The 18,054-nt window shown below is 40.1% G+C and overlaps 1 protein-coding gene across 1 annotated transcript in view; it reads right to left on the reverse strand.

Annotated features, from left to right (window-relative positions):
• The window catches only part of DPP6 (dipeptidyl-peptidase 6), a 267,407-nt gene extending 249,594 nt beyond the window's left edge, over positions 1-17,813 (reverse strand). Inside the window, exon 1 of the mRNA XM_010007008.1 lies at positions 17,757-17,813. Coding sequence (XP_010005310.1) covers positions 17,757-17,813 — 57 coding nt within the window. The remainder of the gene's footprint in view (positions 1-17,756) is intronic.
• Between the last annotated feature and the right edge of the window lie 241 nt (positions 17,814-18,054).

The following is an 18,054-nucleotide window of genomic DNA, read 5'->3' on the forward strand; positions in this document are numbered from 1 at the left end:
CCAATCACCAATTTCTCTTTCTCGGTCCCTAAACTCCATCTAATACTTTCAACAACTGAACTCAAAGTTCTAGATAGTAAACTCATCAGTATTACACTCAAAAAATCACCTTTAATATCAAAGACTGCTTTTCTGAAAGCCCTTAAATTAGACACTGGAGCTTTTTTATTCAAGCTTCCTAACATTTGGCTCAATTATTATTTGGTTGTTTCTTTTGGTTTGGAGATGTTGGTTTTGGATGTGTGGGTATGTCCATTTACATGCATGTTTGTATGTATTTCTTGATAACACATGGATGGAATGAATTTAAAAGGAATAGTTTTGGTAGTTTTCCATATTACAAACATTTACAAAGCTTAGTACAAAAGATACATTCAAAATTGAACTATTAATTCAAGGAAGGAGAGAAATTTGATATCTGGGCTATCTTACTTAATCGGAAAATATTTCTTCAAAACAGCATTTTTTGCAGTCAATCAAGTGTCAGAATCCTTGTCTTTTGGAAAATGCAGGACTTTCTAGTCAGTTCTATGCCAGTAACACTGTTAGAGCCACAGGGAAGGGCAAAGCTCACTTGGGATATTTCAGGATAGAGCTGTCTGTAGTTTGAGATGCAGAATTGCCAGAAAGAACAAGAAAGAGATGCTGATGATTGGTTATTTTACTAGTGACTTCTCCTCTCCCCCACATATGTATTTTTAACACACTACTACTACATCCATTTTCAAGGGAAGGCTCCCTCTCCTTCAGCCTCCACACCTTCTCTAGGCCCTCCTTGTCCTTATGAGCTGTAGCTCACTGAAAATGCAGTTTCTTTCACATGCTATGACAAACAGAAAGAGAGAAATTTCAGGGATCTTCCTGAAAAAATCATCTTATTTCTTTTTCTCAGGCCAGCACCTGTGGCCACAGAATTCTGCCTGGTAGGGCAGCCAAAAGCAGCACTGTTCACACATCCCTTATGCCATCCCTATCTGCCTGCTAAGGAATGACATATATTCCGCCCCTCAAGGGAAGCAAACATACTTGCAGGTTATAAAATACTCCTGTCACTGCTGGATCAGGACAGGAGAGACTGAATCTTCAAGGAGAAAGGATAGTTTGGTGGTGAAAGCATTGAAGACTTGGGATGCAAGGGTTAAGCACTGGTCTGAGACAGAGCTGGATCATCTCTTTGTGCCTCCATCCTCTCTCTGAGAAAGGAGAAGCATGGATTAAAGGTAAGTGTGCAGCCTGTGGTAGGAGGACTAAGCAGGTAACTCAAATGGTCTGTTCAGGCTTCATAAGCTACGGCAGCACCCCTGCTGCTGAGGTTAAATTCATTAAGAGTTGTGAGGCACTCAGATAGGGGAGGAGGTCACATCAGAGCATCTGACAGGCAGTTCTGGGGCTCATTTTCTCCTGTCACTGCAAACACTCACCTGCAGCACTTGGATGTTTTTTTCTTACACAAAACAGCAAAAATAATGAAATCTTTCTTCCTTCAGGAACAAATAATAAATCATTTCTAATTTAAAACCATCTGCACAGGAAGGGCACTATTCTTTCCTATAGAGATCAGCCATGTTTTGAGAGTGGTGTACCAGTCTGCTTTGTTATTGTTGTTTGCCTTTTTTTTTTTTTTTTCACCAAGTCAGTTATTACTCAGGGCAGTGCAAATCTAGTGGAAGCTGGAAGATGCTGCCTCTCAAATGGGAGAGATACTGTCCACCACCTTTCCGGAAGCACCTTGAGCTTAAAGGCAGTGATTTCTTGCTCTCAAGTTCAGAGTTCAACAGGTGCTGGTGGGCACAAAGATTCATTTTTTGATTTTCATGGTGAGGTTATATGTCTGGGCATCTGTGTGTGTGCACATGAACATATATAATCACAGTGTGCACAGGTTCTCCTGATGAACTGTTAACATCCACAGCTACTTGTTAGAGTCTGGTTTAGGAGGAGTTTCTTTAAACAACTGTCAAATCTCTAGACATGCCCATAAAGATCCAAAGTCTCAGGGGTGTCTGATCTTACTTAAAAGAAACAAAACCTGAGTAACTGAACAAACAAATTAAAAAATCATTGTTAACATTTTCAAAAAACTTAAGCAGTGTAGGACACGTCCACACCTTGCAACAAACTGCCTGAAGCCAGAGCTGACCCGAACTGATAGTTCCCACAGCACCAAACAACATTGCATTGGCTTGGAGGCTGAAAGACAGGAGGAATTTAGCCCTGGGCAAGTCACTTCATTCTCGTACTAAGCTTCCCTTTCTGCCAAGTGTGGGTAATACAGTTTAGCTACATTGCTGAGATGTCAGAAAGAATACTTTAAAAAGCAATTGGAAGACATAAAGCATTAAAAAAATAAAATAAAATAAAATGTTAAGCATTAATATTACATGTGGAAAGTGTCATTTTAACAACACACACCTTTCTGTACAGAGGCTATATTTAAATAACATAACCCTATCATTACATGTCTTTATCATTAATAGTATAAAAAGTTATTTTAGAGCATCTCCTGTCCTGAGGTCTTTCAGAGTCTGTCACATTCCAATTTAAAAGAAAACAAATATTCTATCACTAAAATGTCAATTTAGTTCCATTATTATCTCTTGGATGCCAAGAAAAAGACAAAACTCAAAAGAATTACCTAATGCCTCAAAATCTGAGAAACTAACACCTTTTCCTTCTTTATACTGACCAACAGACCATTAATTTAATTAAATGCCATAATTTGACTAATCAGCAGTTCAAGCATGTTTGTTTCAAGCATGCTACCTTTTTAGGTGTTTTCAAAAATACAAGACAAAACAAAAACAACAGAGGGAAAAATAAATGGCCAGTAAGAGCAGCAAGCTTTTAAAATACCATCCTTTTTAATACGCAAAGAAAGTGAGCCTTCAAAGCCTGTGCATAAGCACCTACATAATTGGCAGGATTTTAAAGAGCACTGAGCTTTCAGCAGCCCCCAGTGAGACCAACAATAGCTTTTGGATGCTCAACAATTTATCACAACTCAACAATTTCCCCCCTGGGCATTATTTACCAGCTACGTGGCATACAGAAAGCTAAAACATCTGAAACTGTCATTTTTGGTTGGACTTGGACACTTAACTCTATTAGGCTCCTCTAAAACACCCTCAAGTATTTTCACATATTTTATTCCTGGATCTTACAGAAAAAAAGAAAAACCCCACAGTCTTAATTTAGATGAACACTGCACACTAGGACTCAAATGTCAAAACAGTATCATGCTGGTAAAGGTTACATAAAGTAATGATTAATTAGTCTTTTTACCCATTCAGGTTTTACTTGCTTGTCCATAAAACAGCAGATGATTGCCTGGCCAAAACATGCATTATTTCCAGCTCTCTAATATCACTGAAAAGCAGGCAGCATTTTAATTTACTAGCAATAATTTATTGTGTAGAATCAAAACTCTGCAAGCAACCTCTTCTCATCTGTTACTTTCAATATTTCCCACAACTATTTGATTTTCTTCCTGTATTTTCATTTTAACTGGTCATAACTGCTGAATGCCAGCTATATAAATAAGGCTCTGCAGCTTGTTCAGTAGTTAGAGCTGCTCTTCCTGCACGCAGGGCACATTTCACAACAAACAGGATCACATCTTTCAGCGGCATCACCGAGACAAAACTCAGGAGGACATTTGTCCCAAATGCTCTAAAAAACCCAGGAGCTACCCCAGCTTCAAAAAAGTTGGATATGTGGCCAAAGTTTGAAGCATTGCCCAATTAATAAAAAACTGAAATCTGCTGCTAAAAATGGACTGGAGCCTTCATGCCACCCTCAGCCATCTGCCTCTGCAGCCAGGCAGCCCAAAGCGATTGCCTCCATCTTCCAATCCCTTTCCAAACCACTTCCCAAGGCAGGGAGGGAGGAATCAGAAAGACTAACAACATAGCAGCAGCTACTTCTGCAAAAATCTTTCTTAAATCCATAATTCCTGTAGGCAAGAGTCAAAGGTGGATTTTTTTTAATTATTTTTTTATTTTTTAAAATAAAGCTCCTAATCTTCTCTTGCTCACTGGAATTTTAAAAAGCAATTGTCAATGCTTTTATTGGTCTGTTTGCTTCAGTTAATAGTCTGGCTTAGTACACTTTTTTTTTTTTTTTAATATCCTCTCCCCCCTTTCAGGCTATGAAAGCTAAAGGAAAATGCAGTAATAGTTAACATATGCAAAGACAATTAGGAAAAATGGACAAGTGAATGCCAGATCTTTTTCAGACAGTCTTTGCTTTTGCACACTGCCAACACAACCAGCCTTGAAGAATCCCTTAGCTGAAGTTGATCTGTTCTTGAGTTGGTTGTATTACCCATGTTGATGATTAATATAAAAAAATGCTGTTCCACAGGGTTTTTTTTGGCTTGGGGCCCTGGACTAATCTTCATTTGATAATTGAAGGTTTATATGATGGAAAGAAATTCTATGGAAACAGTCAAGACAATAAAAAGTAATGAAGTATAAACGTCCAAGTGTCACCTAAATTCAGTCTCCTTAGAGCAACTGTCATCTCTTGTTTTATCAGCAGCTTCAGCAATAAATTGTGCATTACACCTGACGAGCAGCCAACCACACGTAAAGCATAAACAGGATTTGGTGAATAACTTGCAACACGTTAATTCCCTTTTCCTCACAAAAACTCTTTGACTGACACAAAGCATTTACTCAAGAAATGGGCCAAGGAAAGACAAAGCATAGGTTAGGTGGTTACTGGAGGCTGTGTTTCTTGCAATCCATAGGCATTTATGACCAAAAATAGAAGAGCCCAGATAGAATAGAATGAAACATAATCTGAAACATGGTTTGAAAAATGTGCATTAGTGTCTCCCTACACAGTGACTCCCCTGAGAAAGAGCAGACTCATGTAGCTTCATTACCATCTCTCATTAACAGCTTCCCCAAACCTCTGCCACACCTATTTTTCTCTGCAGAATTACACACAACTTGTTTGCTACAAGAGACCGTCACCTCAACACAGCTGAAGGAAGAATTGATTCCTGCTCCAACTTCTTCATAGAGGTCAAGGAAAAATGACAAAGCTATTTGGGAAACAAAAGCAAAGAGAAATAAGCGCTAATTTCAGTGAGAGGTCTAGAAGTAGCATGAGCACCAAGCATCCCACTAGGATTCATTTGGGCTTATATTTTTAGCTTCAAGTACATACGCTATTTCTCATGTGTATTTTACATGGCCCGTTGAGCTCAATTACTTCATATCTTTGTGTACATAAAAACAGTATTTCCAGAATGTTTTATTACAGAACTAGTATCCAGCCAAGCCCTCTCTTATTTCTTAGAGCAAGGTGGGCAAGAGCTTTCTAGTATCAATTAGGGGTGTAATTAACTTCAGTTGTACCATGAATTGGGACAAAAGGTTTCCATTTTCAGATATTTTAAACTCTCAAGAAGGAAAACTGAAGCTTAGCACATATTTTGACAGCAGAAACAATTATTTGAACAGTAAGAATTTTTGTTTGGTAATTCCCCATCCCATCAAATCTCGATTTCAGTCTTTTTTGGTTCTGCATTTTAATGTAGATCCTTTTTAATTCTTAAATAAAACTAGGTTTATGAGCCAAGCATTTGATTTGACACATCTCCTCAACATGTTTTGTGTTAGATGATTCAGTGGGTATACCCCTGCATGAATGAACTGCATTTTACAGAAAAAAAACCAAAACAACAAAAACAGCAACTTTATGCATCACAGTTTCACATCATAAATAGCTTTAATTTACAGCAGGGTGAACACTGAAGACTTAAAATCTAAGCTTAGCCTGTGACAGTGGCTCTGTGTTATTGATCACTGCCATCTTTCTGGAATTCACACCAGGATGCTGAGGAGCAAAAAAAAATTGCTCCCTTCTGGCATGATATACTTGATGACAATGTATTTACTTACTGACCCAGATGTTATGAGCTTTGTAACTGACTAGAGAAAGATTTAAAATTTATAGGGATTTACAGGATTTTATAGGAACCTACAGGAATTTATAGGGAGAACACAATCTCACATGGAGGTTTGGCAACGGACCTGCTTGGTCCTCAAGTACCTTCTAGTCACCTCCCACCTCAAGATCATGAGAAGACCAGTGTGAAAAGTACCTCCTCACAATCAAAACAATGGCTACCTGTGGGGGCCAAAATAAATATTATGTAACATATGATGAGGGAACCAGGCCTTCAATCTTATTCCAATGTGCAAACATGGCCTGATTTATATTGTGGTCCTAATCCCGAAGTTCATTCTCACACAGAGCTCCCCTGGTGTTCACACATGAGAGGACCAAAGAGAAGTTGGGACTTCTGAAAGCAGCATCACTCCCCATCATGACAGAGAAGTACAGAGAAGAGCCACTTACAATATCAGCTTCTTCTATCACAAAAAAATACATGAAAACAGAATGGGCCAGGTGGAATAAAAATGTTAGTACCAGGTTTTTTGTCCTTCTAGATGTCAAGCTTCAGTTTTCTACAAAAGGGCTTTCAGACCAATGAATGATCGTACAGGGGTCAGTTCAAGGCTTGATGAAGTCAATGGATTTATTCTCAACTTGACCACCTACTCCAAATATCTTCTCATTGTATGTCAGATCCATGCACTTTCCAGGTTTCCCTGAAGTCCTCTGGTTTATACAGGGATACTTTGTCAACACACAGTCCACTATCGATGCCGAATTCCTCAACACATTTGAGCAAAAGATGCCTAGTTGAGAACAACACAGTTTCCTCCTCTCCCAGGAGGGCATTGGAAAGCTCAGGTTGCAAACAAGGAACAAAACCAAATTAAGACATGATCTATTTACTAACTACCAGCCTTAAAGATGTTAGGGGTAGGGAGGTAACATTTCTCAGGTAAACGAGTAGTATCTGAAGTCAGCTAGTCCTACCAAGAGGTACTTATTTGAAAGACAGCTGCAAAGCCTGCAGCAAGGAAAGTCAAAACATTCCCTAATCAATATACATTTTACTAATGGACAAATCTTATGTGCTAAGTACTTTTCAGGGCTATTCCAATCAATTTCTCCTTGGATTTCCCTGTTCCACACAGTCAGAACTGCTCTTTGTTTTATCTAGCTGGTTTAGCTTGGATTTTTTAAATAAAAGTTCTAATTATACCATGACTTGCAACAGCAAAGTCAAACATCACTAAAATCCATGTAAAACCATGTATTATACCTTGCAACAAAAATACCATGGAAAAAAAACCCACTTAATTTCATGCAACTGAAGCCTCCAACAATTAAGTTCACAAAGATTAAATTCAAATACTCACTGGATTCAATGGATCAGCATCCTCAGGAACATTTGTAAATTAACTTTTACATCAAAGATATTGGAATATGAAAATTATTTTCAAAAAAGAAGTTTGCTAGTGTTGTTAGATTTTCCCAAACTCTGTAGTGCCAGAGTTTCTTAAGTAGGAAAAACAAAGTTTAGGTACAGATTTCCTACTATGAGGACTTGTCAATGCAATGGCACCTACAGAATCTGAAATGTAGGTAACAACAAAAAAAAAGAAGTTTTATTATCCTCCCCCTCTTTAAGCAATTCCTCCTTTTTTGTCTAGCACTCCACTATCTCAGAATAATAAAAAGCCTGAAGGTTTTGGCTACTATGTCCTTCACATTATATAATTTGTTTTGTACAATTAAAAAGCCAGGACTTCATGCCACTTCTCTCCTTTCAAGATGGGCTAAACTGCAATATGTTTTGTTTGTCCACCCCGGGGGTTCCTCTCTATCAGCAGTCACAAACTGCTTCATATGCACTTGAAAATAACCTGTTTGCTCCAGGCAGTGAAAACCAAAAGATAAAAGTGTAAAGCTGTCAGTATACTTAAAGATGGTTACAACTTAATGTACCATTCATTAATTCCTACAACCACATTAAGATCACACATCACACCCCTTTAACCCTACACAGAAAGAGTTGAGAGGTTGGTCACAGCGTGTGATTAAGCTAAATTGAAGACCCAAAATACATTCTACATAATATACTGCTGTATACATTCACCCCCAGTCAATGATATGTTTATTATGGTATCTCTGACAAGCTAAATTAGCAATAAATTAATGTCTAAGTTATGATTTCACTTTTGACAATAATATACTACAACTAAGCCCTAAAAATCTGCACGTAACTATTCAGCTACAGACATAAGCGAAGGTAATGGAGTCAAAAACTGCAGACTAATTGCTTTAGATGAAGGCCTATTATCTCTCCAATTTCAAGCTGAGCAGCACTTAAGCAGTAATATAAGCTACTTTAGTCAAAGCATTCTGAATCTTTATATAAAATTAATTTTCATTTTTCTCTCTTAGTTTTTATAAACAACAAAAGCCACAGTCATTTGTTTTCAGACTGACAAAGGTGAAGATGAAAGCTGAAGGGTCAAAAAAACCCCTCAACCAACAGTTCAGCCTTCAGATCTGCTTGTTTTTACAAGCTCAATTCCTCCTCTCTTCATTTGTAATAGATTTTTGCATTATCATTTAATTTGTAAGCTCAGCTTAACTCTTCTTGAGTGCAAGTGTCAGCCTATCTCATCCTCCTCCACCATGAGACACACTCAGGGCTTGATTCCCCACTCAGCTTAGACCTGTTAATTCACTCATTTAAAAGAGGATGCAAAGAAGCCCCAGGCTTTCCCACCAAAGAGCTGTAATGTACACACCAAGTCTGAGGCAGCAGCAGAGAGACTATGACTAGAAGCTCCTGCTTTCTTGGTGACTCCTCAGGATCCCAAAAACTAACTCTCTCCAACCTAGCACATGACAATCCTAACGAATCTGGCTTGTCCTCTGCATGTGATCATCTGCAATTCAGCTTTTTTAAGGTGGTCATGGAGGCAGGGAAGTGCCTTCCAAGAGCACTGCTCTTGGATGCAGGGAGATTGCCCATCCTTTGCTAGCCTCTTCCACTAAGGCTGCTCAGCCCAGAGGCACAGCCATGGTGCTGGCACTGCAAGGCTATTTAACAAGACAAGATCCCAAAACAAGAGTCCCTAATATGCCTCTGTGACCAGATGGTGTCCAGTAGACTGAGACAAATCCCACTCTTGAGAAATTATGGTCTATCTGCACTTTTCACCTGCAGTTTCCATCACAAAATAATACCTCATAATAGCAATAGCCGTACCTTGCCTGCCAGTTACCATACATCATGTGTACAGCACAAAGGTTGTCTCCCTCAAAAAAACCCCTTTACTCCAGTAGTAGTAAGAGCATGGGCAATCAGCACACCCAGATATGGGTAATAGAATGGATAATGACTGAAGCAGAGTCCTTTCCCTGGGCAAGAGGACCTTAACCCTTTTCTTCCTTTTGTTCATAGAATCTTCTCCCCTGGCAAAGACAGCTGCTGCTTTTTCCCCACCACACCCCCCATGCAACAGAATAAAGTCAGTGTCTAAAGTTAACGTTATTTAAATATTTATTTTGAAGGCAAGGTATTTCTGAAGAGGTATCCGAGAGCTGGCAAAAATACTGCCAAATTCACTGCTTCTCTCAAGGCAGGCCAGGGTGTTACAGGATGGAGATACTGAGACCACAGCCCTCTACAGCATGCCCCAAACTGACTTCCCTCCTTCCCCTGCCTCCTTGCTCCTGCTGCCACCTTTGTGTGGGACAGGAAAGGGTGCTGCCATGTACTCCCTGCTTTCTTATGAACCAGCTACCTACCTGAAGCTTCTTTCTCCACAGCACCTTTCACCACCAAATCCAACCATACTTCCACTGTAATTCCCTTCACTTCCCCAGATAGTTAATAGTTACTCTCTAGCCCACTCATCTTCTACTCTCTCATTTCCCTTGATCCAGGGAGGATTTTCATCAATGGTGTTTTGGAAGTAGCCATGATCTCTCCACTTCCATCATACTTAAGAGCTCTACACAACTTCCAAAACCTTTGTCAGGGCTTTCTCTCTACAAGTACCAGGCTGTGGGCTTCAGCCCTGGCTCATAGCTTTATCCTGACTTTCAGAAAGATGCTTTCCATCAACCTCCTGGGCCCTGAACTTAGCATCTGGCTTCTACTTCTGAAAGGTTTTGATTTTAGCCTTGACCACACATACCCTGGGCTCATCACCCCCTCATTTACTTTTGCATTTCATCTCCATGGCTCCTAATTACACCACAGCATTCCTATTTAAAAATTTTAGTTACTCCTTCTCAGAAACAGTCTCTTTGCATTATGCACCAGAGCTGAAAAATGCACCTCTATCTTACCCCAAACTATAAAATTGCTCCAGGTTCTCCACATCTTAGAATCAGATGCAATCCCAAAACTCTCTGCATTATCTCTCTCTCATTTGCTAGTTTGCTTATAAGTATCTCAAGTATTGCCAGGATTTACCTTTATCTTGATCTTTTTCTGCTGAAATTCTTTTTCATTTCTAAGTCTTCAGAATGAGTTCAAACTTTCAGGTTTTCTCCCAGGGCCCTTTCCCTGTATTCTCTAAACATCAAGGAATATGTTTCTCTGACATCTCAGGTACTTGTGCAGCCTAAGTTACTACAGTATCTCAGAACCTTATCTTTCATGTACTTATCCTCAGGAGACCCCTAAATGAAGGTGACAGTGGGCTGTCTCAGCTGAAGAACAGCTACTGACTGCCACAAAGGACCTAAGTTTAACGAAGTCAGAATGGAAGTCTGCAGCCCAAGAAGCACTAAATTCCGTGCTCAAACCACTGAACCATCCGTCAAAGCCACCTGATAATATTTCACACTTTGCTCTTTAATCAGAAATTGATACTAAATCATGTTTCCATTCTTGCTCACCTTTATTGATTTCAGATATAGGTCTACCTCCAAATTTCTGTTCAACAAAGGTTTTTCAACCTTGCTCAATAGAATCCTCACTTCTCCAGTTAGTTCTTCTCCACATCTGCAGCAGCCTTTTGGAGAAGAGTGAGCTCAGCTTCCCTGCTGGCACTCTCCTTTCTCTGAATCTATTTCACTTACTCAAATCCCACTTAAGAATCAGTGAAGGATGGGGGGAAAAAAAAAAAAAAAAAGGATGAAAGGATGGAAAAAAGAAAGGGCAAAAGAACAAAAGACTTGAATGTAAAACTGAGAGTAAACTACATAAATAATAGATGCTACTCTATATCATTTAAAAAGTGCTACCTTCTCTCACATCATCCAGTGACCATGATTCACCATAACTTAATGCTGATAAAAATCACAAAGCAGCAGCATTAAAGGTAAAAGAATTGAAAGCAAATAGAACCAATAAAACCACTCTTCACAAAATGACTGTAGCAATGCACAGCACTACTAATGGACCACAGCTGGAATGAAGCATCAGATGCTCTAAGATTAAAAAAAAAATTAATCTAAGAAGATTTTTTTTTTGGTAGTGCAGTTCAAACACACTCTAGATAACTGGGGAACTTCAAAGACAAACTATTCTGTCTTGATCCAGCAGCAAAAGAAAGATTTAACAAGAAAGACTGCAGCACAAGGTACCTCTGGCTAGGAATGGAGGGACCTGGAGTTGACCAGCATTGTCCCAAGGACAAGTGGCAGAGCATATCCTACTTGACCTGTCAAGGTATAGCCAGAGTGTAAAGCACACACAGTCTCAAGCAGCACCCTATGGAAGTAAACCAATCCTAAGAAATTGTGTGCTTAAAAGATCACCAACCGTAATGCAGTCTTGACACATCTGAGGCCTTCCAGAAGTACTTCCACTTCAATACTGAACACCTAAAAAGCTTTTCTATGCCCCTCTCCTTTTGAGACTCCAGTTTTAGGCCAAACATGCTCCTTTCCATCTCTGGTTCCCCTTCCCCATTGCTAAGCTGCCTGCACTCCTCATGGCAAATTAAGAGCCTGAAGAGACTGCCAGTTTGATGCAATTTTATGTTCTTGAATACAGCGTTCTCAGGAGCACTATTACGGAAATTTAATGTCTTGAGAAATAGATCAGATATCATTAACAGAATGAGATGCAAATGTTCTCTAGGACTTCCTGGAGAAAGACTGTGTTGGGTCTAGAGTAAGGTAGGTAATTTACAGAGCTGTTACAAAGAAAAAAATAGTATTGTCTCATATCAACAATTTTACTTCTAAAATATTACACACGTTAAGCACTAACAACAAACAGTTCAATTAAAACTAAAACAAAACAAAGGAAACAAACCCCCTTTGTTTACTATGCAAGTCTGAGTCAGGTTTCTCTTCTTTCCCTTCTCTTTGGCAGAGACCTTCCAAAAGTGGACATTGCTCCTTGATTTCTGCACAGGATTTCTGCTTGGTTGTAATAACCAGAGCCAGAATACTGCAGCAAGTCAGCAAGAATGAAGGGTTCTCACAAGCAGAGACTCACATTTGGGGTATGAGGGCTTTCTACTCTGGCCACAAACACAAGAGCTCTGCTATCACAAGTTCCTGAGATAACGCACTAAATTAGCACATCTGGGAGATTCACTCCCACCTGTTCAACAGCTCCAGGTCAAGCTCTTTGCAGCCCACTGTTGAATCTGGGCTCTACAGAGGTATGTTACGGTGCTTTTCCATTCCTCTGCATGGATTTGCTGCCAGTGGGGAGGCTGATTGTGCCAGCTAATGGCACCATAAATCAGGGCTTTCTCGCACCGTGCTCCCAGCACAGGCTGCTTCAGAACATAAAGTCACACTGAGCAACCTCGAACCTTGATAAGAAAACACAGAGGATTCAGCAGTGGCTCTCTGTGCTCTAGCATACATCAGGGATGGTAATGACAAACAAAAGTGCAAACTCCCTTCTCTATTTCAATGGATACAATTCACAACTTATAATATGTGCCTGAACCCACTGTACACTACAGCCTGTTTACAACGTGAAGGGATCCTGCACTCTTTGGAGCCAATTTCCACTGCTCACGTGGTGTATGGAGGCTTTAGAGTCAGAGAGAATCAGGATTGTTACAATCTTTCTGGTAAAGCATGTGAATGAACCAAGGCAAGTATTTCTCACCCAGGGATGATGATTTTCTGGACAGGACTCAAGTGAGCAGAACAGATCTGGAATTATTTTAAGTCATATCTCACAGGAAAACAAACCACAACAAAACAAACAACTAAACATTTAAGAATATCTTCAGATACAGGAAGATAACTCACATTAAATTAAATGTATTTAACTGCACCTTCCCTCATTCCTACTACAGACATATGGGGTACATCTAGTATATTTGTTCAATTCAGAACTGCATAGAATTATTAAGGTCAGAAGGCACCTTAAAGACCATCACATTCCAACCTCCCTGCCATGAGCAGGGACACCTCCCACTAGACCAGACCGCACAAGCCTCATCCAACCTGGCCTCAAACACCTCCAGGGAGGGGGCTTCCACAACCTCCCTGGGCAACATGTTCCACTGCCTTACTACTCACATGGTGAAGAATTTCTTGCTGATGTCTGACCTACATCTTGTTCAACAATTATGGAACTAGCTAAAAACAACCTCTGTCCAAAATGTGTATTTGGAACCTCAATGTCATCTCTCTCACCCTCACAAGCTGGGTCTACACTACTTCCTAATGTAAGCACACCCACATTTTTTAGTTCAATCTACTCTGGGAAGGAAGTAACAACATAGGACTCAGCTCAAAATGGTTGAGGATATTTATGATCTTGAAGGAAGACAGCAGGGCACACAGGAATTGACATCCCTTACTACAGGAATCCCAGAATCACCTGAATTATAACTATGTAGGGGAAGAGCCTGCATAATGCACCTGAAGTGCATCCTTTTTTCTTCTTAGGATAAATTTACTCAAATAGAGGCACATTTCAGCATAGTATATTAGATACTTCAACTGTACTCACTCTTCAAGACACAACAGGCTATTTCTGTGAAGTAGAGAGTGGCAGGGGAATATTAGAAGCATGAAATATTAATCTTTCCATCATTTTATTCCTGAGTCTGGCCTAGGTTTTCCAAGTGAAATGCATTCTCACTCTCCTTGAAGACATCTATCATTTGGAATTCCATCTGTTTTGTAAAATTCAAAATTGACTACCTTAATGACAGCTAATAGGCACAACTGTTCTGTTGGGCTGACTCCACTCCCCCCCCCAGAACCCACTGCAGTAAAAGGCAGCCCCCAAGCTATTTTGCCTTCTTACCTAATTTTTGGTCTGTTGTATGGAGCTGCATGCAAACAATCATTAACAACCTTGTCTAGGAAATGTGCACATTTCAGAGTGGGATCTTGCTCCCTAGAAGTCCAGGACAGTTCTTCTTTATGCACCACAAGAAACGGGAACAATCTTTTATTCTGAGTGTTCAAGAACCCAATTAACCAATCAACCCTTTAAACACATTTTAGAAAAGGTGTTCTTTGAGAATCTGTAATCCTGTTACCCTTGATATGCTGACTCATTTTTTTAAATACTTAGAAGTCTCATTTTAGCATTATGCCAATTACCACATTTTCATAAAGAACCACCCCCCTTAATTTTATGTATGACAATAGAGCTATTTGCATTCCCAAAGGCCATTAAAAGTAACAAGAATTGGGCTAAACTAAGTTGACAAGCTTATGTTAAAACAGAAATATCTTCAGCCAGTGTAAATTACTAAAGCACATTGACCCAGTACTTGACATGCTGTTGCTATTTTCTTCTCTTTTTTTTTAATGGAAAAGTGGTTTTAATGGTATATTCACACATCCAGCAAACAATCCCCAAGAGAGATTCACCAGTCCTCTTGAGCCAGATCCCAAGTCTATTAGTGTCTGCAGGCTTTTCCATGGACTTCTGAGCACTAGGTCTAGCAGCAAGCCAGCTGTAATCATTGTACACTGCACAGTATCCAACTCCAACCACTTGAACAAGAACCCTTAGCTGTGTCAAATGCACCTAAGTGTACAGAGGCAACCACATTCAACTTACATCTTGATCAAGCAGCCACAACTTGACAGCAAGAGCCAGGATTACGTATCACTTACAGAATGGTCTCTATACACGATGCCCAAAAGACTTAAAAGTTCAGACTTATGAAACAGATAAGCAAAGAGGTAAATTATTAACATTCTGGATAGTTGAACTGGCCTGGAGGTGGGCAACATTGCTTATCAGAAATAAACTGTATAGAAACATTTTTAATTAACAAAGGGAAGAAAGGGATGCTAATTGCCTGGCTCCAAGCAGGTAAAGCAGTGCACTGCTTATCTCCACAGCCTAATCATCTTCTAATTATTATAATTTTTGTAAATCTCAAGGCAGAACATGCTTTCATTTGCATATAGACACATGGATCTGAATTAGATTTTTCAATTTATGCCTGCTAGGCTTCTGCAGATGTTTTCAAACTTTCCCCACCCTGTTCCTGCAGTCTCTTCTCGTGCCCAGCTTCTGCTTAGGTTAGCATGGTAGGTCACAGTGTAGATTTATGCCAACTTTGTCACTTGCCTGCCTCTGGATCCAGGGAATGTCACAGCAAGGGATACAGAAAAGGGTATGTCAGAGTCTCTTACAACAGCAGCAGCTCCTTCTGAAAAAGACTCAGTCCTCTGCACACAAACTAGCACTTTGCCTTCAATTTTCATCCAGCACAATTTTCAGTTTCTTGATCAATTTTAAGCAAGAAAAAAAATAATCTCAGCATTTCCTGTTATGCATAAGCCTGGAAATAGAATTTCAACTGGAACTAGAATTTGGACAGAGCCTTTTCTCAGTTGTGAAATGTTTTAAATAAAACAGGGGTTTCAATCTGGTTTTGGTGTTGAAAGATAAAAGTGCACTTAAATCAATGGGCAAAGATTGGATTCGACCCCCCACTGTCGAGACATTTTACTAATCATGTATTGTGAAAACAAAACAAAAAAATAATCATGGAAGTGAACAAAGTTACTTACAGACTCAGACATTAATATTAATCAATATAATTGATATTTATATATGCTTGATATTTCTATTTCATCCTCACACTAGGGCAGAGCTGAGAGAGCATGTACTTCGAGAATATTTAAGCATACCATATAAGTATAATTGCAACTCAATCAGTTATAGAACATATTAAATCAAGACTCTGCATAACACTGAAGACTTACTCTGGGCATTTCATACTTCACAGGGGAAGAGGGAAGTAGCAGAGACATGGTATGCCAGTAGGAAAATGGCATTAGGCAGGTAAATACTACTTGAAACAAAACCACTGCTCCTTTATAAAAGGCAACCGACTTAACTTCTCAACTTATAAAACCCGACACTTGTACAGTTTTAAGAAGGAGGAGAGGACAGCCCCACAGCTCTCTTTGTTCAGAAAAGGCACTTATACATAAACCTCTACCCTGCTCCCAGAAACACAGCTAGACTGATTTTAATCTGCAACAAATGTACGACAAAAACACATACTGGACAGAGAAGCCTAACAGATGTAAGGTCAGATGAAAGCAGCTTCTTTACCCTCTGCATCAAAGTTATTTTCTTCTTGTTTTCACTGAACCATTGAGCCTGTTTTGGCCATTACTAAAATGTCACCCTGAAAATGCAGATTATATGATGCTATTTGTGGCACCTACTGTCTTCCCATGTTTTTCCCTTCCCCAATCCTCTACATTAAAGCATCTAGGAAAAAAAAAAAAAAAAAAAAAAAAAAGAAGAAAAACAACATGTGAGGCTCTCAGCCTATCAAGCCAGGAAGAACTATTTTAAGAATTAATTTGTGCCCTGAGAGATCTGTTCAAATTATCCTCCCGTGCTGTCCTAACCAAAGATTAAAGCAGTGAACTTCCAACGTCTTAAGGAGACGGATGAAAATGGAAGAACTGGAGCGGACGGGCTCCTCCGCGGTGCCCCCAGGCACAGGCCAAGCACAGGGAGGGGAAGCTGGTGCTGAGGATGGAGCTGCTGCTCTGCCCGTGCACCAGGAGCCTGCCAACCTTTGCCATCCTCAGCTGGAGCTCAGAGATTGCAACCAGACTTTCTTTCCCTTATGCCACCACTTCTTAAGTCTGCCTGTCTCTAACAGCTGAGGGTGAATGTCCCCTTTTTTCTGCCACCCGCTGCTTTTTTGACAGGGAAAGTTTTGACTTCATTCTGTCCTGGTAAGTGCAGTCAGGTAGGAATACCCTCTAAAAACCAGGCATGACTGAGACAGTCACAGCTTTAACTTTCCACCTCTATAGAAACATAACACAGCACCTACCAAGAGAAAGAAAACAAATCAAATTCAGCTATGGTGGAAGCACTGCAATGTCCCCCAAAGTCAATGGGAGTTGTACCTACCTACAGCTGCTTTTTGCCCCCACTCCCCCACTGCTGCTTGCACTCGCACAGCCTGACCCACCAGCTGTCCTCTCAAGAAAATGTCCAACAAAACAAAATCCCTGAAAGTGCCTGACAAAGTAAGCAGCTAAAACCCACTTCTGCAATTTCCTATCTATCTGCAGCAGGGCTGTTAAAAAGCCTTACTCCCTTTCTCCAGCAAGAAGGGGCCTCTGTCCCAACATCCTAGACTTCCCCCTCCCCGTCCAAGGAACGAGTTACAGAACAAACCTCACTCAGCAAGAGGTACAAGCTGTGAAAAACAGCAGGTTCAGCTTCCCCCTCCCAGCTTCCACATGCACTGAGAAAGCAAACCTTGAGCCCGGGTACACTGTACTTTCCTCCTGCCACTGACTGGTGACTCAGTTGGCAATTTTAGGAATGCACACCAAGAAGATAAAAAATTAAGACAGTAATCATAGAAGAAACACAGAGCTACACAATGCAAAGCTGTACTTAAATTGAGGAAAATAAGCATTACCTGATCTTGTTGTTGGGCTTGTTTCCCTGAGGCGTTTTGCTCCTTGGCTGTAGTCATGCTCACCTATTTGTGCCCACTGCAGTGGCAAACAGGATTTTACAGTGTGTGAGTGTGTGTCTGTGTGTGTGTGTGTGTGTGTAAGCTTGTCTGTGTGTGTTCAGACACACACGTATGCATGCACACACACACACACAAAGACCGGGGAGATGAGTAACTAGTCCATCACTTAATCACCAGCTGAGAAATTTCCCACCCCCCAAAAAAAAAGAAATCAATTTTAAAAAAGCAATGCAAAAAA

This window comes from Chaetura pelagica, unplaced genomic scaffold (genome assembly GCF_000747805.2).
Source record: "Chaetura pelagica isolate M959 unplaced genomic scaffold, ChaPel_1.0 scaffold17, whole genome shotgun sequence".
In the NCBI taxonomy this organism is placed as follows: Eukaryota; Metazoa; Chordata; class Aves; order Apodiformes; family Apodidae; genus Chaetura; species Chaetura pelagica.